At 43.3% G+C, this 18887-nt stretch overlaps 1 protein-coding gene across 2 annotated transcripts in view; it reads left to right on the top strand.

Moving 5' to 3' along the window:
- Positions 1-234: 234 nt before the first annotated feature.
- Positions 235-18887, top strand: part of LOC110961258 (capping protein, Arp2/3 and myosin-I linker protein 3-like) — a 38526-nt gene continuing 19873 nt past the window's right edge. For both annotated transcript variants that reach the window (XM_022208804.2, XM_022208803.2), the window contains exons 1-22: positions 235-512; positions 4480-4574; positions 7126-7176; positions 7264-7323; positions 9579-9700; positions 9861-9955; positions 10249-10319; positions 10425-10498; positions 10582-10657; positions 10757-10845; positions 12261-12355; positions 12700-12786; positions 13282-13391; positions 13499-13576; positions 13685-13761; positions 14308-14412; positions 14558-14627; positions 16553-16634; positions 16764-16860; positions 17100-17154; positions 18463-18635; positions 18725-18793. In XM_022208804.2, coding sequence (XP_022064496.2) covers positions 455-512; positions 4480-4574; positions 7126-7176; positions 7264-7323; positions 9579-9700; positions 9861-9955; positions 10249-10319; positions 10425-10498; positions 10582-10657; positions 10757-10845; positions 12261-12355; positions 12700-12786; positions 13282-13391; positions 13499-13576; positions 13685-13761; positions 14308-14412; positions 14558-14627; positions 16553-16634; positions 16764-16860; positions 17100-17154; positions 18463-18635; positions 18725-18793 — 1889 coding nt within the window. In that variant the 5' untranslated portion in view covers positions 235-454. The remainder of the gene's footprint in view (positions 513-4479; positions 4575-7125; positions 7177-7263; positions 7324-9578; positions 9701-9860; positions 9956-10248; positions 10320-10424; positions 10499-10581; positions 10658-10756; positions 10846-12260; positions 12356-12699; positions 12787-13281; positions 13392-13498; positions 13577-13684; positions 13762-14307; positions 14413-14557; positions 14628-16552; positions 16635-16763; positions 16861-17099; positions 17155-18462; positions 18636-18724; positions 18794-18887) is intronic.

Genomic DNA, 18887 nt, shown 5'->3' with positions numbered 1-18887 from the left:
TTTTCTTTGCTTCTCTGTTGGAGTACCAGGGGCACCAAACACACAGATCACAATAGAAGCTTAAACTATCATTTTAAAGGTTTTTTAAATCGTAGAGTGGCACAGCATCAGTGTGGTTTGACTTCTTCCTGTAACTTCGGCGCGCTCTGCTCTCACAGGTAACTACAGCTGCCTCATTATCCCTCAGTGATCCCCGCCTCCTCCCTCTCCTCCTGCCCCTTTCCTCCTCCTCCTCCCATCGCTCCCCTCATCCAGCCTCCCAACATCCACAGGGTTTCTTCCAGGAAGCGCGTCGGGCAGTCGGATGCTCTGCTGGAATGCCTGGGAGAGAGACCATCCCTTCTGTCCACATCTGAGAAAGAGAGAGAGAGAGAGGGGGAAAGAGGAAGAGGAAGAGAGGGAGGAGGTGGAGGAGAGGAAGAGGAGGAGGAGGCGATAGGAGCGAGGAGCAGACATGGCTTCTAAAGAGATAACCGCCTCTGGATTCGTCAGTGTGACCAAGGATATCACAGGTGGGTTTAAAAAAAGGGGGATGCTGGGGTTAATTTTTCTCGCCGCGGTAAACGGGTGCTCTCCTCCCTTCTCCGTCCCCGGTCAGGCTCGGGATGCTGTCGGGAGGCTGCGACCGAACAGACGCATTGACTGACGGTGATGAGCTGCACCTTTACATATTGTCCCGGTGCTTTCCGGGGCGGCTTCTCTTATTTTCTGCCACCCCTCTCTCGCTCTCTTTCTCCTTTTCTATCCCTCTCTCTCTCTCTCTCTCTCTCTCTCTCTCTTTCTTTCTTCGTGCATGTGAATTAGTTAATGCGCGGATGAATTATTTATGGTGCTGGGTGATATGCCCGGCTCTGAGCCTGCCCCTCGGGGAGGATCATGTAATAAAAACCCCAGCCTTAGGCCAGAGCAGGAGGAAAAGGGGCGTTGTGGAAATCACGGTGTGCATTCGTGGGTCTGGTTGTTCCCTTGCAGGTTGAGTGATTTCTTATTTTTTAAAAACTCACCAATTCCTGAGTATTTCATCTTTGTTTTTCTCTGCTAGTGATTGCGCGTGCGCGTGTACACGGAAAGCGTGTGCACGTGAAAGTGAGGGGTAGAGAGAGGCGCACATAAAGGCAGATGTTCAGAGGATCACGGCAGCAGAAATGCATGCAAACCCACCACAGGCTGCACAAATATGTATCCTCTTTTTTTTATTAGTATTATTTTTAAAAGATTTCTCCTCAAACAGCAACAGATTCACTCATGTCAAAGTCACAGCGCTGCCTCCTATTCGCTGGCACACATGCTCAGGGTAGCAGGGACTCTGCTGCTGTGTTAATTACTCCTAATGGCTCTATTAGGCGCACTGTGATGATTAATCCAGTGGAATCCCTACCTCTTCATTCAGTCACCTGCTGGGCCGCCTGCCTTCCTCTCCCCGTCCTGGATGTGCTGACTGACAGGAGGATCACCTGGTGGCCTGCGGGCCCTCACAAGGTCACCTGAAAGAGACTTCAGTTGCATCTCATCTCTGGATGGACGTAGATTAGTGTCAGTTCAGTGTTTTGTCTTATAGCCTCGATCTCAGACTCATGGAGCTCTTGCAAAAGCCATTTAAAGAGTGCAAAATATGCTGAAAGCATTTAAAAGTAGTCTGTTTAGGCCTCGTTTTAGTAGGTTAAAGCGATGATGCTTTAAAAATCCCGCTTCAGGCGCTGATTAAACCCCTAAAAACTCGTCTCTCTGCACCAGAGTTGCATATTGAGATGTTTAGTGTTTTTTCATGAAAATAGTCCCTTGCTGCCTTAAAATAGTTTAGATGAAGCTCTACGCTGTTTCTTTCTCTATAATGTGCAGTTTGATGAAGTCCTTGCTTCTCTGTGAATGTGCTCTTCTTAATTCCCTGCAGCCCCAGCAGGCCATCTCACCTGCAACCCTGCCAAGGCTAAACGCTAATGTGCTCACACAGAGAATGCCATGTTCATGTACAATGTTTACATTCTTAGTTTCCTCGGTTAATGTTTTTATGTAGCCTCTGCTTCTCTCTCCGTGCACTCTTTTCCACGCGCTGCAGGCCGAGCACTCCAGCTCACCACGACTCTGCCGAGGCTAAATGCTAGCATGCTCACATTGAGAATACCAGCATGCTGATGTATGAAGTCTGTCTGATTACTGTGTGACCCACTGGTGGTGCTCGGCGAACAACTGAGTTAATACATTTGATGAGGTGAACAAGGATGTCAGTACCAAATTTCAAATATTGTGTAGTCCATGAAAATGAAAGCTCATCCCTGCTACGTGACACATTCAGAAAATAGTCCCTTGCTGCCTTAAAATGGCTCAGATGTAACTCTAAACTGTTGCTTTCTGTAGAATGTGCCATTTTATGAAGTCCCTGCTTCGCTTTGGATGCACTACTCCGCATTTTGTGCAACCTGAGCACAGCAGCTCACATACAGCCCTGCTGGGGCTAAATGCTAACATGCTCACACTGAGAATGCCAGCATGCTGATGTATAATGTTTACTAAGTTCTTAGTTTGCTGTGTTAATCTTTTGGCCTAATGATTGTGCTCTGTAGATAAATGAGGTAAATACAGCCGGTAATTAGGAGAACACGGGCATCTGTAGTACCTTTCAAACACTGTGTAGTGTATTGAAATTCAAGTCCCTCGCCAAGCATTGATTCCACCACCGAAAGCTTGTTGCTGCTTTTCAAAATTACATATTTCTAAGTTCTGTACAATGAAAATAGTCCCTTGCTGAGGTAAAATCACTTGGACATAACCCCAGAATGTTGCTTTCTTTAGGATATGCAGTTTTATAAAGTCCCTACTTCTCTTTTTGCTGCAGCCTGAGCACACCAGCTCTCCTACAACTCTGCTTAAATGCTGTAAACCTACTCTGAGCTATGCAATGCCAAGCTGTAACATTGGAGTGTTTCGGACGTATATGTTTAAAGCAAAAACCGATTCCGAAGAATGATACAGAAAACCTCACACTGCAAACTGACAGGATTGGTTAATTTGGTTCATGTATGAAACCCTCAAAGTCACATTTTTCCAGAGTTTGCAGATGGAGATATTCAGCCGTGGCTCTGACTGCTTATTTTGCTCATTATATTTTTTGAAGCACATAAGGGACACCATATGTTAACAAGGAAAAAACTTGATTTCCCCTTGAGTGGGTCTCATGTTTTTTTTTAAGAATAGAAACCTTAACTGGTTCATAGTGGCATGCCAGACAAATGTAGCAGAGAAAGAAGTGCAATATTTTTCGCTGAAATTTGGTGGAGTGTGAGTGTGCAGGAGCGTGGAGCAGAAATGCTCACGTAGAGTAAGTACCAAACTTGACCGAATGCTCTCACGTCCACTTCTGAACTTGACTTATGTGCACCTGGAAATATGGATAAACGCCTCCATAAAAAGAAACGGTTGCTTCGCAGTCCGCTGTGACTGTTTCAGCTCCGGTGCCAGATCCCACCATCCCACTTCCAGTATCGATTTCCTCATAAACTCGTCAGTCGGGAAGCTGTGCAGCCGCAGTAATAGAGACGCTGAATCATGTAATTCCTGCCAGCGACTGTATGTTTCTGTGATTCTACGTGTTCCCACCACTGTGAGCAAGGCGCTTCCTCTGGTGAAGCAGGCAGGTCATGGCGCTGTACACAGGTCAGGGGTCACAGCGCCGACGGTGACGCTGTTTGACGGGAACAGATCTGAGTGATTCACAGGCGCTGATGTGTCATGATGCTCCTGTGAGGAAGAAAGTGACACTGAAGCATATTGTGAGCCATTCTGATGATGCCTCAAGATATAGTAAAAGCACTGTGGTGAACTCAGTAGGAAAACATTGTAGTATTCCACAATCAGTGAGTAATTAATCCATGCAAACCGGGTAAGTTTCCACTGGGTGTCTTTGTGTTTTGGAGCACAACATAAAACCTTGTCAGTCTTTTTGGCTTCATTAGATAATTTCACGTTAAAGAGATTTGCAGCTTATTATTCGCATTTACTCCTCACTTACTAGATGAAGATGTGGGTGCAGACTTGTCCATCTTCACATTTATTTAGTTTTTATGTGCATATTTTTCCCCTTTTACTGAATATCCGTCAGTGTATTCAACAATTTCAGTTTTCTGAATGTGTTTTTCCATTGCTGTATAAAAGCCAAAGTACAGAAACACAGGCTCCTGCAAATAATCCTGCACCGTGGACATTATGTCTCCATTTAGTGCATGTGAAAGTGATGTTATTGCTGGATGAAAAAAAGCCACACACTCTGTACAATTCACCAGACAGTAATTTAATTTAATTAAAAATGAATGCAGGCATGATTTGTTCTGTGATGAATGACCTGTTTCTGGTTTTCAAGTTTGGAGAAAACACTCAAAAACCTAAAAGACAAGAGCTTGATAACAGGTTCCTTTTTAAATTCTATAAAATTTTGCAAAAGAATGTGGTTTGAACTGACATCTGTGAATTTGTTTTCATCCACAGAAAGCATCAGGAAGATAATCGATAAGTCATCTATAAAGTTCATTCGTGGCATTAGGCTTGACACCAAAAATGGCAAAACGGAGGACAGGATTCTGGTAAGTCTCTTCTGTCCGTTTTATTAAATGCTGAGGTACTGTTTTAATGCTGCTCGGTTTTAACGCTGTGTTGCAGATGTAGACGCCTGTAGCTGCCTGATGCATGCATCATGTATGTACAGTATCTTTGATGTCAGCTTCCACTGCAGCGTAAAGGATCTCAGTCACAGCCTCAGATCCGTGACGGCGGAAGGCAGAAGACCCTTGTGATTTAACAGCTTCCCTCTGCGGTCACTTCTTTGCTCACTGCATTACGAACTGCCGCTGCTCTTCTGTGACTGCTGTTGGCGGCTTGGCAGGATGAATATTGGGTAGACGGTATCTGTGGGAGCGGCTGTGGATTCCTCTGTGTCTGCGAGCCCCACCGTTGGAGGCGGGTGGTGGAGGGGGATGAGCAGCTCGCAGCCTTTGATTCTGGGGTGCTTTCATCAGAGAATGTGGGACAGACAGAGAGATGAAATCTTGTATTGGAGTGAGCGAAGCACAGCCAGCTATCCAAATAAAATCTGGGACAGTCAGCTTTTCCACTGTGGACCAGAACTTAGACCGGACCCTTGGATGGATGCTGGTGGTTGCAAAATGCAGCACATTTCCACTGCCTGCAGGTCAACACATACATGGAGCTCATTGACATAGATGCATGCACAAGAGAGCAGCTTCAGTTGATTGAGTGCTCCTTTAAGTGCAGCAACTAAAACCCACATCTGCATAAGTACAACAACACAATTCCCTGCCCAACTGTAGTAAAATCAGTTTTTATTTCTGCTTAAAAGACCAGGGACTCCTGTTGCTTCTCCTACAATCCCCCAATGAGCGAACAAGCTTTTGCGAAAGGCTTCTCCGTCTTGGCAGAGCAGCGCTTCCACTCAATGAACGATTTAATGATTCATCGTGTGGCGAGGATGGGCAGTTAGGAGAGTTTCTGCATGTACAGCCTTTGATATTCACACACTTTGATATGTCTATCTGCCAGGAACATCTTTCAAATAATCTCTTTCCAATCCACGTCTCATTTGCCGCTTCCTCTTAAAACCTGAACTGGAAAAGCAAGAGGTCTTACTTCCTGCTGGGTGAAAGCACCGAAAACGGAAAAATAGATTGGAGTTTGATCAAACATGCCGGGTTAGCGTCTGGCAGGAGGAAAGAGGAGCTCAAACGTGTTCAGGTTTGTTGTTTTGCTGAAAGAACAGGGTTGGAAGTTGGAGCTTGTTTTGAGGTCGAGTTTGGAGGTTTTTTTGCTCCGTCACTGCCGGTTATTTCTTACACAGGCCTCACCCAAACTGTCAAACACAACAAGATGAGAATATCTGGTTCTGTAGCAGCCCTCCTGCATAATTATACGCCACAATAAGCATGATATGTGTGGTCGCTCTTTGATGTGGAGGAAGCGTGTCTCTTTCTCCCTCTCTGCTGCTGCATCAGCATGATTTACTTGTGTTTACTCATACGCACTCTCTTAACTACCACCCGTAACCCGGACTCATCACCGTAATGCGATACAATCTGGTCTTTCTAATCAACTCCTTCAGACGGTCTTTGAAGTGGAGCGCACATCCTCTCTCACAGGCACGTTTTGAATTCTGAATGACTGCATTTCAGACACCTCACTCGCTGTGTGGGTGTAAGAGGCTGTCGATGTGCGCTTTAGACGGGCCTCGTGTCGAGATCCACGCTCCGAAATACACCATAGTGGAGTGGTAGAGCTGTAATTTAATTACTGCATTTTCATTGGGGAGAGACACATGGTGGAGGTGGTGGGCTTTGTCCTCGGGGAGTGTTTTAGCCGGGCCCATCAGAGAGAATGGAGTAAATGATTGGGAGCGACGGAGCAGAAGAGGAGAAGAAAAAGAGCAGAGGGCAGTACTCAAGGGTTGGTGGAGAGCAAGCAAAATGCCAAAGAATCAGTACTCTTTGTTTTGCTTGATGGAGAACGTCTTTTTTAAGGGTGTGTTTGCTGCTCACACTGAGGAAGAATCGGGACGCAGAGTCCGATTTTTACCCGAGAGCGGATGTATCCGAGTCGAAAATAAGTGGGCGAACAAGACAGGCTGCAGAAATGCTGCATGTGCTCGTTTGGATGGAGATGCACAAACAAGCTTTTTCAAATTGCCAGTCACGTTCGGACTCCCATCAACTTCGCACTGAACTACAACTGATCCCACGCACCCGACACCGCAGAAATCCAGAAAAACGCTCCTTTTAAGTTCTAATATTACAGAACCTAAATGAGCAGATGAGGTTTCTCACTGAGCCCAAAGCCACATAAATAAATATCTGAGCAACTTTCATGCAGAAGTAATGTAATGGTAACGAAATTACATCTTGCACTTGTAGGGTTGTGATTAAAATGTTGTCCCAATTCCTCATCTTGTATTGAAGGATGTCAATCTGTAAAACTTAGACAATGTGTCTCTGACATGGAGGGCTTTTAGCTGGATCAATACATGAATATTCCCTCTCGTCATTACTCCTGGGATTATTTTCTCTCCATGGGGGTGTGACTGTGCAGTGAACTTTTCTACAGTCTTGATTCAATTTCTTTTTGTTTTAGGTCCTCACTACATGGCGCCTCTATTTCCTGGCACCTAAGATTCCGGCTAAGGTACTTCTACACCGCTCTCTAGAGTTAATGTGCAGTCTGAGGCTTTTCTTTTCTGCTAAACTTTGTCGACCGTGTCTTTGACAACAGGTAGAAACCACCTTCAACTTCTTGGAGATTCGTGCTTTGAATTCTCACCCTGAACACCAGGTGAATAGTCACATTTGCATGGATCTCTGCATGCGTTCCACTTTACTGTTACACTTGTGCTCATTGTACGGTGGTATAATGGAGTGGTTATATCACGTTGGCCTTTGAGGCAAGACAAAAGCATTTGCAGCTTTTATGGAAGCAGCCACAGTGACAGTCACTGCTGTCGAATTAACGTTTTTCTTCGGTTGAGATACGATGACAACAAGACTGTATATTAGGATGTGGTAGGACAATGAGAGGGATTTAGTTTAGTTGGATTTCTTTTGGCAGAGCATGAGAAGGACTGCTAATTTTTTATCTGCACCAAATGTTTACTTTTGTCTTTGCTTGAGAGATTAATAAAAGCCTTTTTCCACTACAAAAACTTAACAGCCCATCACTTAAAGTGACGTAATCTCACAAATTGTGCTCTTACCCCCTCACTCTTCTACCTCTGGTTCACTTTGAAGGCAAGTTCTGGGATTCTAGATTTTGGCTCCTGGTTTGCAATGCAGCATCTGATTGTTGCAGAGAGTGAAGGATATTTAAATAGGACTGCACAATAATGAAAAAAAGACATTGCAATATTTTGTTTTACTGCCATATATATTTTTAAAAAATACAGGAATTTTCCCCATGTTACTAGAATTGCACTATTTGTTAAAGTGGTTTTGTTGGGGATGGAATCTGCAACTAAAATGAAAACAAATTTGGAACCTTTTCCATTTGGTGTCACACCTGCAAAGATACCCCAGTAGTTATTTGCTTTGGATGACGTTCAGGTTTGCCTATGCTGACTGACAGTGACACGGAATATTTGCAGAGAAAGACAGATAAATATAGCAGAGAAGGACTGTTAACTGATATTTGGATGCGATGGACTGTTAAACATATTAACAGCTTGTGATAGCAGAGAACCTGTCATTCATGATTAGACTGCTTCATTCATAAAGATCACTGTAACAGCATATGAGCAATAGAAATAAGAGAGATGACATTAGAACACTGTCCTCTGTTTACTGAGAGATCAATTGATTGAGATTGAACAGTTTGTAAGTGAATTAACAGTACAATTTTTGGCATATCAGTGTAATACGACAACTGGGTGTGCTTGAGTAAGATTGCAGTGTTTATAAAGACTTGAGAATCTGATACCTCGCCTTGAAAACACATTGAAGCTGCTTCGTTCTACAAATGCTCTCGTCTGTCCCTGCCTGTGAACAGTAGCTCTGGGTGTTGATTGGCTGTAGCTTGAGATGCGAAACCAGTCAGAGCGACTACAGACAGAGAAAACCAGCTGCATTAGAGCCACACTAGTGCATTTAATTCATTTTCACAAAAATCCTTTACGAAAATTGATTAATAAAGACTCAGATAACTGGGAAAATGCAAATAATCAATCCTGATCATTGGGTAGGCTGGTAATCAGTTGTTCAGTTGCATTCTTCATACAGAATTTGTGGTGTGGATTTAAATGAGCAAGTTATTTAGTCATGATGCTGACAGATTATTTAGTTTTGGTCCACGTCATTGTTTGTGTAGCCAAAATAACTCCATGCAATTGTTCTTGCATTTCTAATTTACAATCAGTCCTTTTGAGTGTTTTTTATCTATTTCTGCCTCATTTTGCTGCTCATGTGGAGCCTGAACATCAGTGAATTCAGTATCTTTTAAATACCTAGAACAATTTAATCAGAGTTTTTGAGTGTTTGAGTTAAGTTGCCTGTTTGTCATCACAGCTCCTGCAAAGGGACTGTTATGTATGTGTACTGGAAAAATATATCATGCAACCCAGTTAATTATCATTAATCGAATTTCCACTGTAACTTTGGGAGTACCATAAGAACCATCAAACGTCATATCTGTCTGTCAGTCTATTTCAAAGGCATCACATGTAGAAGAACACATTTCTGGACATCATGGGTTCTTGCATGTTCAAGTCAAAGGAAACTCCAGTTTTGGGGTTGATGAGTTGCTGCCGTGGAGAAGAGCCACAGTACAAGCGATAGAAGGATCTAATACCAGATGTAGAGATGCACTTGGCTATATGCATATGCGACAGGCCACATTTTATCCCACTGTTTAGCATTACAAGCATTTAGCACACGTCTTCTAAAGTGTTTACTACTGCATCTGTCAAAAACTTTATAAAGCTGCCATGTCTGAATGCTGGTATATGAAAGGATAATGAAAGAGAATGCGGTTTAAAAGGTGAAATATAAGATGCCAAAGTCATTTTCACACAGCCTCTGACAGTCATATTTTCTGTGCAGGTTATTATCGACACTGACAAGTCCAGTTACTCCCTGAGGTTTGAGTCACGGGAGCACCTCAATCATGTGGTCAGCCATATCAATTTCGCCCTCTCCCGAATATTCAACAACTCCATTTTTGCGTAAGTGTCACCGTCTCCCACGATAAAATCAGAATAATTTGTCGCGTGTCTGTGCGGCGGTGGATAACCAGAAAAGCGGCAAGAAGAATGACCTTTATTTGCTCAATTATCAGAAGATAAATGATTCCTTACAGTATCTGTGCTTCTTTTATGTTGGCAGCCCTTCCATCTGTCATTCAGACAGTGACCTTTCCGAGGGCAGCAGGAAGTATTCGCCCAGCTCCGAGACTTCAGTGGAAACCCAGAGGGCGTGTGGTAAAAGAGACGTTATCATCAAACACGGGAATCTGCACACATGCACACACATACGAGCAGAGATATTATGAACACCACTTGACAGACTCGAGAGGAAGCTGGCACACTCGCGCTCTTCACAAATGGCCTCCCAGATGTTCTTTTTAGTGCCGTCACACAAATAAAAGATTGATAATTTGGACAAATGTGTCTGTGTGCATTTTCCTCCGTTTTTCTCAAGTTTCACTGCCGAAGGAAGCAGCTGTTCGCATCATCTCACATGCGCTTTTTCCTTTTTTTTTTGCATGTCTCAGGAGGCTTCTCGGAGACCTACGCCGCTCTGTGCGACTATAATGGCATCAGCTGCAAGGAGGAAGTGCAGTGGGTAAGAGCTGTGGGACTGTGCCTGTGTCGCTGTGAGTGCTTTAGAGTGTTACGTATAGCACCGTGCACAACATGTAAGGGGGGTCATATGTAATGTCGCCCCCAGGATGTGGACACCATCTATCACTCCCAGGACAACCGAGAGTTTAACCTGCTGGATTTCAGCCACCTGGAGAGCAGGTGAGGGACGGAGGGCGGTCAGACGCAATTACTTCCAAACGACTGTACTTTGCTCTTGTTTACCTCAGTTTTGTCTCTTCCAGGGATTTGGCCGTGATTGTCGCATCGATGGCGTACAACACCTGGTTCACTAAGCTGTACTGTAAAGACCTGCGCATTGTAAGTATGAACTTCTCTGGTACACTTTCTGACTAAATGAGGCTTTAAGCAACAAAGCAGACAAAAAAATGTGACTTAAATGTGTCCCTTCTGCATCAGGGGTCAGAGGTCACGGAGCAGGTGCTGCATACGATCAGCAAATCCTCCAGCCTCGAGGAGATCACGCTGGAGAACGCCGGGCTGAAATCGTGAGTTTTAATTCCTCCTTTCACACATGATGACATCATCGGTGTCATCCTGGTTTGGCTTTTTCACCCTTGAACCCGCCTTTAAGTTTGAAATGCAGGTAATCTTTAAAAAAAAAATGCTAAAATTATTCCGTTTATCAGAGCCCTAAACCATAAAAAGAGAAAGAATTTTCGGTTTTCACGTTTCAGATGCCAGTGGAGCTTCTTATCTATGACGTGCTGTTCTGTTGGACATCTGAGGATAAACTTGTGATACTTCATCCAAACATGTTATTCTTATTGTTATGTCTCATTTGCCCAAAATAAACAGTTTACCAGAAATGAGTTTCAAAAACAAAAAATAGCAAATGATCGCACTATTGTGAAGATTCTATTCTTGCATGTACGATTTAGAAATTCACAAAAAATATTTTTTTCCATTCAGACTGATTTATAAACTTTTAAAAAATCAGTGTTCCTCGATGCAACCGCAAACTATTTAATTCGTGATGCACTTGCAAGCGACAGTCACCTGAAAAACATTTCGGTACTTTTTGTCTGAACTCGACTGAACTGCAGGCTGTGTTTACACAGATAGACAGGAAACAAGCATGGAAACAAATGTAAGTAGTAATGTATCTATAGTATGTAGAGCTGACATTTGTCCCAGTATTAGTAGCATCTGTGGGCACCTGAAAAAAAGGTTGAACATTTTTAGGTTTTTACATTTTTTTAAAATGAATAATGAAAGACATCCAACAAAAGTTTTAAAAAAATGTATTTATTGCATTAAAACTTTTCTAAACTGCACACAAACACGCTTTAAATTCTATCTACATCTAACCATTGTTGTGCTGTTTCCATAGAGGAGCAAGTCTTTGTGTTTTTGTGAAAAATGACCTCGCAGTGAGTAAAATTGTGACAAGAGCAAAAAATGGCCAGAAGCTGCTTGGAGTTCAGAGGGTTAACAAAAGGCCAATGATCCAAACTCATGGCTGTGGAATTACCCAAACAGTAAACAATCAACATTGTTTAGTTGCACTGTGGGAACTGTAGGTGTTTGTGGAGATTGATGCATACTAAGAGCTTATAAGTGAGGGTCATTCAGCCTCGCTTCGATCTACAACATCTATTTATTAATGTGTGAGTCTCTGAACTTAATGAAGCCTAATTCACTGCAGCGCTGCTTTAAATGTCTGTCTGTAAAGGGAACACTCCGTCTCATTGCAACAGACACTGATGCAACAAATAAATGTGGGTTGTAAGACGAACAGCTTTGTGTTCTGGACTTTACACCAGGCAAAAAAAATAAGATATTTGAAGACATCACCTTGAACTGTCTACATTTATAAAGAGCATTTTAACGTTCATAACGGTCCGTAATGAAAATCTTTTGTTGCAGCCCTTATGTGATTCTCTATATGTAACTGTTTCAGAGACTTTCCACAGAAGATGTCAGCGGCTCTTTCAGAGAACCCTGCTTCAGTCATTCATTCTCTCAACCTGGCTCACAACTCACTGGACAACCAAGGTATCACAAAACATCAGCTTCTTTTACTGTGATTCATTGCAGCTGCTTTTCACATAGGTTTGAGTATAGAAAGGTGCTGCTTTTATCATTTGTATTGCTGTAGATCTAGTTCTGAGTTTTTAGTTTTCCTACTTGCTACTTAAAAACATGTCAAGTAAACAAAATTGCCCCTCATTTTTAATTTCATCTGGTACCTCAGCATTTATCTCAGAATCCTATACTTTTTAAAATGACAAACTATTTCTTTAGAGTTTGAAGGAAGAAGATCACATAAAAACACAACTTGTTGCTGATGAGGGATGACAAGTTGGACATGACGTTTAATTTTCTCTTGCATGTTTCAGGTGTTTCCAACTTAATCCAGCAGGTGTGTCGCCTCAGCAAAGGCCTTCGTCTCCTCAACCTCTCCAAGACTTCACTCACCTCCAAAGGTTCGGGCTTAACCCTCTCTAGTTCGGTCTGAGCACAGTTTGCAGCAGTTGCTACCATTCAAGACAGAAAAAAGGGGAACATTAGTTGATCCACCTGCAGCTATCGCAGCTCAGGTTAGATCACACTGTGGATCAGGGGATTCAAAACCTCCCGAGCTCCAGATAATTCTCCCCCGAAGAGCTTTTGTTTCATCTTTTGGCCCCGTTACAACTCCATATTGACTTATGATGTCTTGCGCTGCCCCGCAGGCAGCAAGCCTTCCTCTTACCGTCTCATCCCACCGTGTACCCAGTGGAGAATTTAAATATTACATTGAATTGCGCTGCTTCCCTTCTACTGATACCTGCTGCTGCAAGATGTGTATGAATAATGTAACGACACAAAATGTTTTGAGTGCGTTCTTTAGATATTGTACACCCTTTCTCCTGTCACTCGCTTTTTTCTCTTTTTTTCACTTTATCCATGTGCACTCTGTTTTTTTTTTTTTTCCTCAGGAGTGGTGTCTCTCTCTCAGGCTCTGTGCTCCAGCGATGAGTACTCCAACTCCCTCCTGCACCTGGACCTGAGCAAGAACCCCGGGGTCCTCTCAGGGGAGGATGCCTCGGTCAGACAGCAAAACCCATCTAGAAACAGACAAAAAAAACCACACACTGCTCCATTTATACACCACTATTCCAGGCTAATGCGATGCCTCTCGTTCTGGTTTTGCAGAACTTGTATCTCTTCTTGTCTCAGCCCAACTGCCTGGTCCACTTGGATCTGTCCGGCACCGACTGCTCCGTTGACTCCGTGAGTATTTAAAGGATGATCAAATGTTTATGTGCAACGAAATGCGTTTCTTTCCGTGCAAATATCTCAGCCCAGATTAACTGTTTCCGCCCTGTGTCTCATATGCAGCTATTTGGGGCTCTTCTGAGGGGGTGTTGCGCTGATCTCTCCTTTCTGAATCTTTCCAAAAATTCCTTCTCCCACAGGTTAGTCATGTCTTTAAGATTTCCTAAAACTATAAGATGCAGCTCCGAATCCAAATCTGAGAAGATCTCATCCTTATTTCACCTTAGTGGCCTCGATCTTCCTGCCGTGTCATCCTCTCTCCCTCCGTTTCTTCCCCTCTTTCCCTTTTTTGTGAATCATTATTTTCATCTCTTGCTTAATGGGAAATCAGAAATGAGCTTTGTGGGAATCACTGGAACATTGTGTTTCCTCGCTGTGGGTGTGTCGGCCGCCGCTTAAAACTCTCGGTGCTGTCTGCATAGATAAGACTCATGAATATTTAAAGCAGATCTATCTATCATTTGACCCCACTCGCTCCCCCTCCCGCAACTCCAAGCAATATTCACTCATATTTCTCATTCTGTCAGATCCCCACGCTCGGCGCTGCACTCGTATTTACCCAGCATGTCAACAAAGTGACTTCATCTGCCGTGTGTGGCCCATCTCATCCCATCTCATCCTCTGTATTGTCTCTCGACCTCTGCGTCTCCTCCTTTTTGATCCTGTTTTTTATTCTAATCCAACAGGAAAGTGAAGGATACGCTGCCGCTGTTCCGTCAGTTCTTCAGCTCGGCCTTCAGCCTCACTCACGTCAGCCTGGCCTCTATGAAGCTGCCCCCTGATGTTCTCAGGTAACATATTCTCCCTTTTATCTCAACTCCTCTACAATGGAGGCAGAGTGTAACGTATGGATGCGCTCTGGGGTGCCGGAGCGACTTTCTTCGCTCCCTCTCCTCGTCTTTTCTTCGTCAGTCACTCCTCTTCTTCTCTCCACAGGGCTCTTCTGACAGGGTTAACCTCCAATCCTCATATCAATGACCTTCATCTGGACATCAGCAGCTGCGAGGTAAAAGCTCATCTTCCCATCTGCAGTGGATTTCCAAGACGGGAGGTGTAGCTTGATCCGAAACAGGAGACAGAATGTTGTCGTTGCTGTGGGTCACCTGTGTCTTTGAAGCGCTCAGAGTGACTGTAGTGGGACAGAATATGGTTTGGGTTGCAGTTTCAGTGAGGAAACATAATTTATTGCAGAAACATGAGCGTGCTAAATCCAAGTATTTTGGCAGTTGGACTCCAGTGAGAAGCAGCATCGTTGGGCAGAGTCCCAGATGAAGGTGGGAGATGAGGACAGGACCCCCGGAGTCGACACGTTGGTGGTGTTTGAGCAAAGTTAGCAGATGGCTGATGGAGACTTGCTGAGACTCCCTGGACAACCTGATGAGGTGGAGATGTGGAGGAGGAGGGATTAACAGTCTGCAAGGGATAGTAACAGGATTGCAGTGAATTTCAAAGACAGGGTCTAGAGGCTGATTGGCTCAGAGAACGCTGGCAGATAGAGCATTGGGTAAGGATAGTGAAAATAGCGTGGAAAAAACAGAAGTGACGAAGGAAATACTGCAGCAGGAAAAGACTATATTCACTTGGAGGTGACAGAAGATGCAGATTGAACTTGTGCATGAGCTTAATGAAGAACTTGTGAGCCTTTACGTGGATTCTATAGACAGCTGTACTGATTGAAAAAGGTGTTGTGTCAGATGTGCATGAACTAAAAGACTGATTCAAGTTAAAGGAGTTCAGTTTCTTTCCTCATCCAGAATGTAGAAAATTCATGAAAGTGTGTTTATGTTTGCACGTGCAGTTTACTCCTCTGAACCCCCAAACTTGCCAGTGATCTTGAAAACCTCGTTGTATTTAACAAAAATTCTGACGGTCCTCAAACTACCCTCAAGACGTAACCACAACTAATTGTAAAATTGTAATATTTCATCAATATCCCCTTATAGTGTGTGTCACAATCTCAAAATCCACCTAAAAATGCTCTAACTAAATTCTCTTCAGTACAAAGTATCTGCGTTCCTCAGCACAACCATGAAGCTATAAGGCAAATGTGACAAAAAAATCCAGCGTCTTTTAGGCTGAACTTCAGGCTGTGTATTTGCAAATCAGACTGGAGACATACATGGAAACATTTGGGGTTTTTTTGTATCTCTGTTATACTACTAGCAATTGTAATGTTTCTTCAGAGGCGCATGACTTTATTTTGCTGTGAAAAATTATCCCATAGTGAGTAGAAATGTGAAAGGTAAAGAGAAAAACAGCCCAGAAATGAGCTTACTTAAGTAATCAGATCATGTACTAAAAGCTAAAAGCTACTGTAATCAATATTTTTATACAGTCAGCATATTAGATGTGTTTTGCTCTTCATGACAAACTGACAAAGAACTAACATCTGTCATCTGACCAAAACTAGCTTCTGATAGTGGACATTCAGCAGCTGCAGATAAAGATATTTCTTGACGTAAAAACTGAGTTAAAGGGGGAGATTGAAATGCTAGACTTGGACTCACCGGTTGACCAAACACATGACTATGTTATATCTGCTGATTGTGTAAATAGGCAGCCAGTTTGCCAACAATCTGCTATTAATGCGTATTGGATTAGCCACAACACCTGTCATAACTACATAAATCTGACGCTCATGTGCCCTGTAATGTTTGATTGAAGCAGCCGTTAACGGGGAAACATTGAAAGGATTTGACAAGCTGGTTATTGATTAGATTTTATCAAACTGCTCCTCAGTTTTAACAGTGGAAGCATCTCTGTACCGCTGAGCCAAACAAAGCTCACTCTGCTTGCAGAAGCATAAAAACTGCATCCATAAATTTGCCCTACTGTGGAAAAATAGAACAATTCCCCAAAGACTGGACCTAAAATGACTCTGATTCAAATCTATGCACATGTTGGTTTTCAATTCTGTCTGTGTCTCTCCAGCTAAGGTCCGCAGGAGCTGTTGTAATCCAGGAACTCTTCCCCAGAGTCTCGTCCATTGCCACTCTGGATATCTCCGATAACGGTACGGTGGCACGCTGCAACACATCCCACTGTGACCTTGACTCCTTGTCCTCGGGTGGGAGACGTTTGAGTGGGCTGCTAATGGATCGTGCCATGTTTAGCTTTATGTGTGTGTGTGTTGTGCTGACAGGTCTGGATGCAGACTTGCTCACAGTGCTGCCAGCTCTCTCCAGACACCCCTCTCTCAAACACCTTCATCTGGGCAAGAACTTCAACATCAAAAACAGGTGCTGCCAGGGCTCTCTGTCACGCTTTACTGCAGTCATTTATGGACATACTGTAAGTGTGTGTGTGTCTGTGTGTGTCTGAACGTGAGCTGCCGTGCCCTGCATATGCCAGCTTGAATATACACGTCTGTGATTTTACTTGTGTTCTCGGCTGCTGCTCTTCAGGCGGACGGCCTGCGAGCAGCAGGAAGTGACTTGTGCCAGCTCATCCGGCCTCGGCTCTGTGTTCTTGTCTGCAGGGTTCTGGATGAAGTCATGCAGAAGCTGGTTCAGCTCATTCAGGAGGAGGAATGTGTGAGTGATTGAAATAGAAACTAGAAAATGAATTTATGGCACTAATTTAGCGGCTTGGTGGCTAATAGTGTTAACAGTGAAACACAAATCAGCTGCGCAGACATAAAATACAATATTTCAGAAGGAAAATTAATGAACTCATTTACATTTAAGTGCGAATTACATTTGAATTATTAATTTATTAAAAAGATGAATGATGCCCATTCAAGCACATTCTAGGCATTTTTTTACACTGACACTTTTATAGATTATTTATTATTACAAAGCCAAAAATAAATGGTATCAACATGTACTGCATTTTAGCAGGTGAACATGGTCCTTACCAGTGCTGGACTGGTTCCACATACCACTGATACCTTAAGTAATTGCACTTTTAATACATTTCCTGACTTGCTCTGTATAACACGGCCTGCAGTTCAACCTAGCATAAAAGTCCCTGATTTTTAATGCGTGACTGTTGGTCACAGCTGATCACTAATGACTGAATTTTGAAAATGCAGAACTTTTATTTTATACAGAGTTTTGTTAGCAAAATTGTTTGCTTTGGTGACTTTTTAAATGAGACCTGTAGAGGTGTCTTTTTGAAGAAATTTCACAATTTTAAGCTTGTACTTGGTTATGTTTTTGGTATGTCATAGCTAAATAATCCAAAGACTGTTGGAAAGTTGAGAATCTGTTATTTTTTTTAAGTTGTTTTTTTGGCTTTTTGGTGGCTTTATTGGACAGATTAGTAGAGAGGCAGACAGGAAAGTAGGGAGAAGAACGAGGAGGGAGATCTGCAGCAAATGGTCGTTAGCTGGAATCAAACCCAGGCTGCTGCTTTGGGACTGTAGCCCCTGTTCATGGGTCACCCGCTCAACCAGTTGAGCTATCTGGGCACATTTTTTTTCCGTTTTTACATTTTCTCTTTATTGTAAATGGTATAATTTTAGTGATTAAAAAAAAAAAATGTTAACATGCTGGTGGGTTGTTGTTAAAATACAACACAGCTTCCAGAACTCACTGTTTTTGCTTTATATTTTACTGCAGTCGTGTCACTGTCATCAATTATTGCTGTTCCCCTGTTAACACCGTGTGCACAGCATCAATATCCTTACACACACATATTGTACATAATTCATGTAAAAGTCATGTTGACAAGCTGTCACATCACTGTGCAGTAAATTACCGCTGCACTTTATCCTCATCTCCTCCCCCTGCACAGTCTTACCAGCTTTCCCTAATTTATTTCCAAATGCCCTCCACACACACATATGCACTCTTTTAGCTCACATTTCATGTTTAATGTTTGGTTCCCTTCCTCTGCAGGCCCTGCAGTCTCTGTCGCTGTCTGACTCGCGGCTTCGCTCTCGAGGCACCGTGCTGGTCAACGCTCTGGGCAGCAACACGTGCCTGAGAAAAGTGGACCTGAGCGGGAACAACATGGACAACATCGGAGCCAAGATGCTGAGCAAGGCCCTGCAGATCAACACCACGCTCAGGTGAAGGGAAAAAATGAGCTTATGTCTGTGTTTTTGCAGTGACTGTATGTAGGTTTCCTGTATATGCTACTAACGCCTTTGCCCTGCAGGAGTGTGACATGGGATCGCAACAACACCTCCGCAGCAGGATTCCTGGACGTGGCCCGCGCGCTCGAGCAGTAAGAGCATCAAAACATCATCAATAGCAATGTGTAGTGGAATCAGCAAATATGAGGACACCTTATACATCAGCTGCAAGAAGTGATTATAGGA

Source organism: Acanthochromis polyacanthus, chromosome 4 (genome assembly GCF_021347895.1).
Source record: "Acanthochromis polyacanthus isolate Apoly-LR-REF ecotype Palm Island chromosome 4, KAUST_Apoly_ChrSc, whole genome shotgun sequence".
Classification (NCBI taxonomy): domain Eukaryota; kingdom Metazoa; phylum Chordata; class Actinopteri; family Pomacentridae; genus Acanthochromis; species Acanthochromis polyacanthus.
Note: the sequence above shows the minus strand (reverse complement) of the source record. Positions and strands in the feature narration are given on the sequence as shown.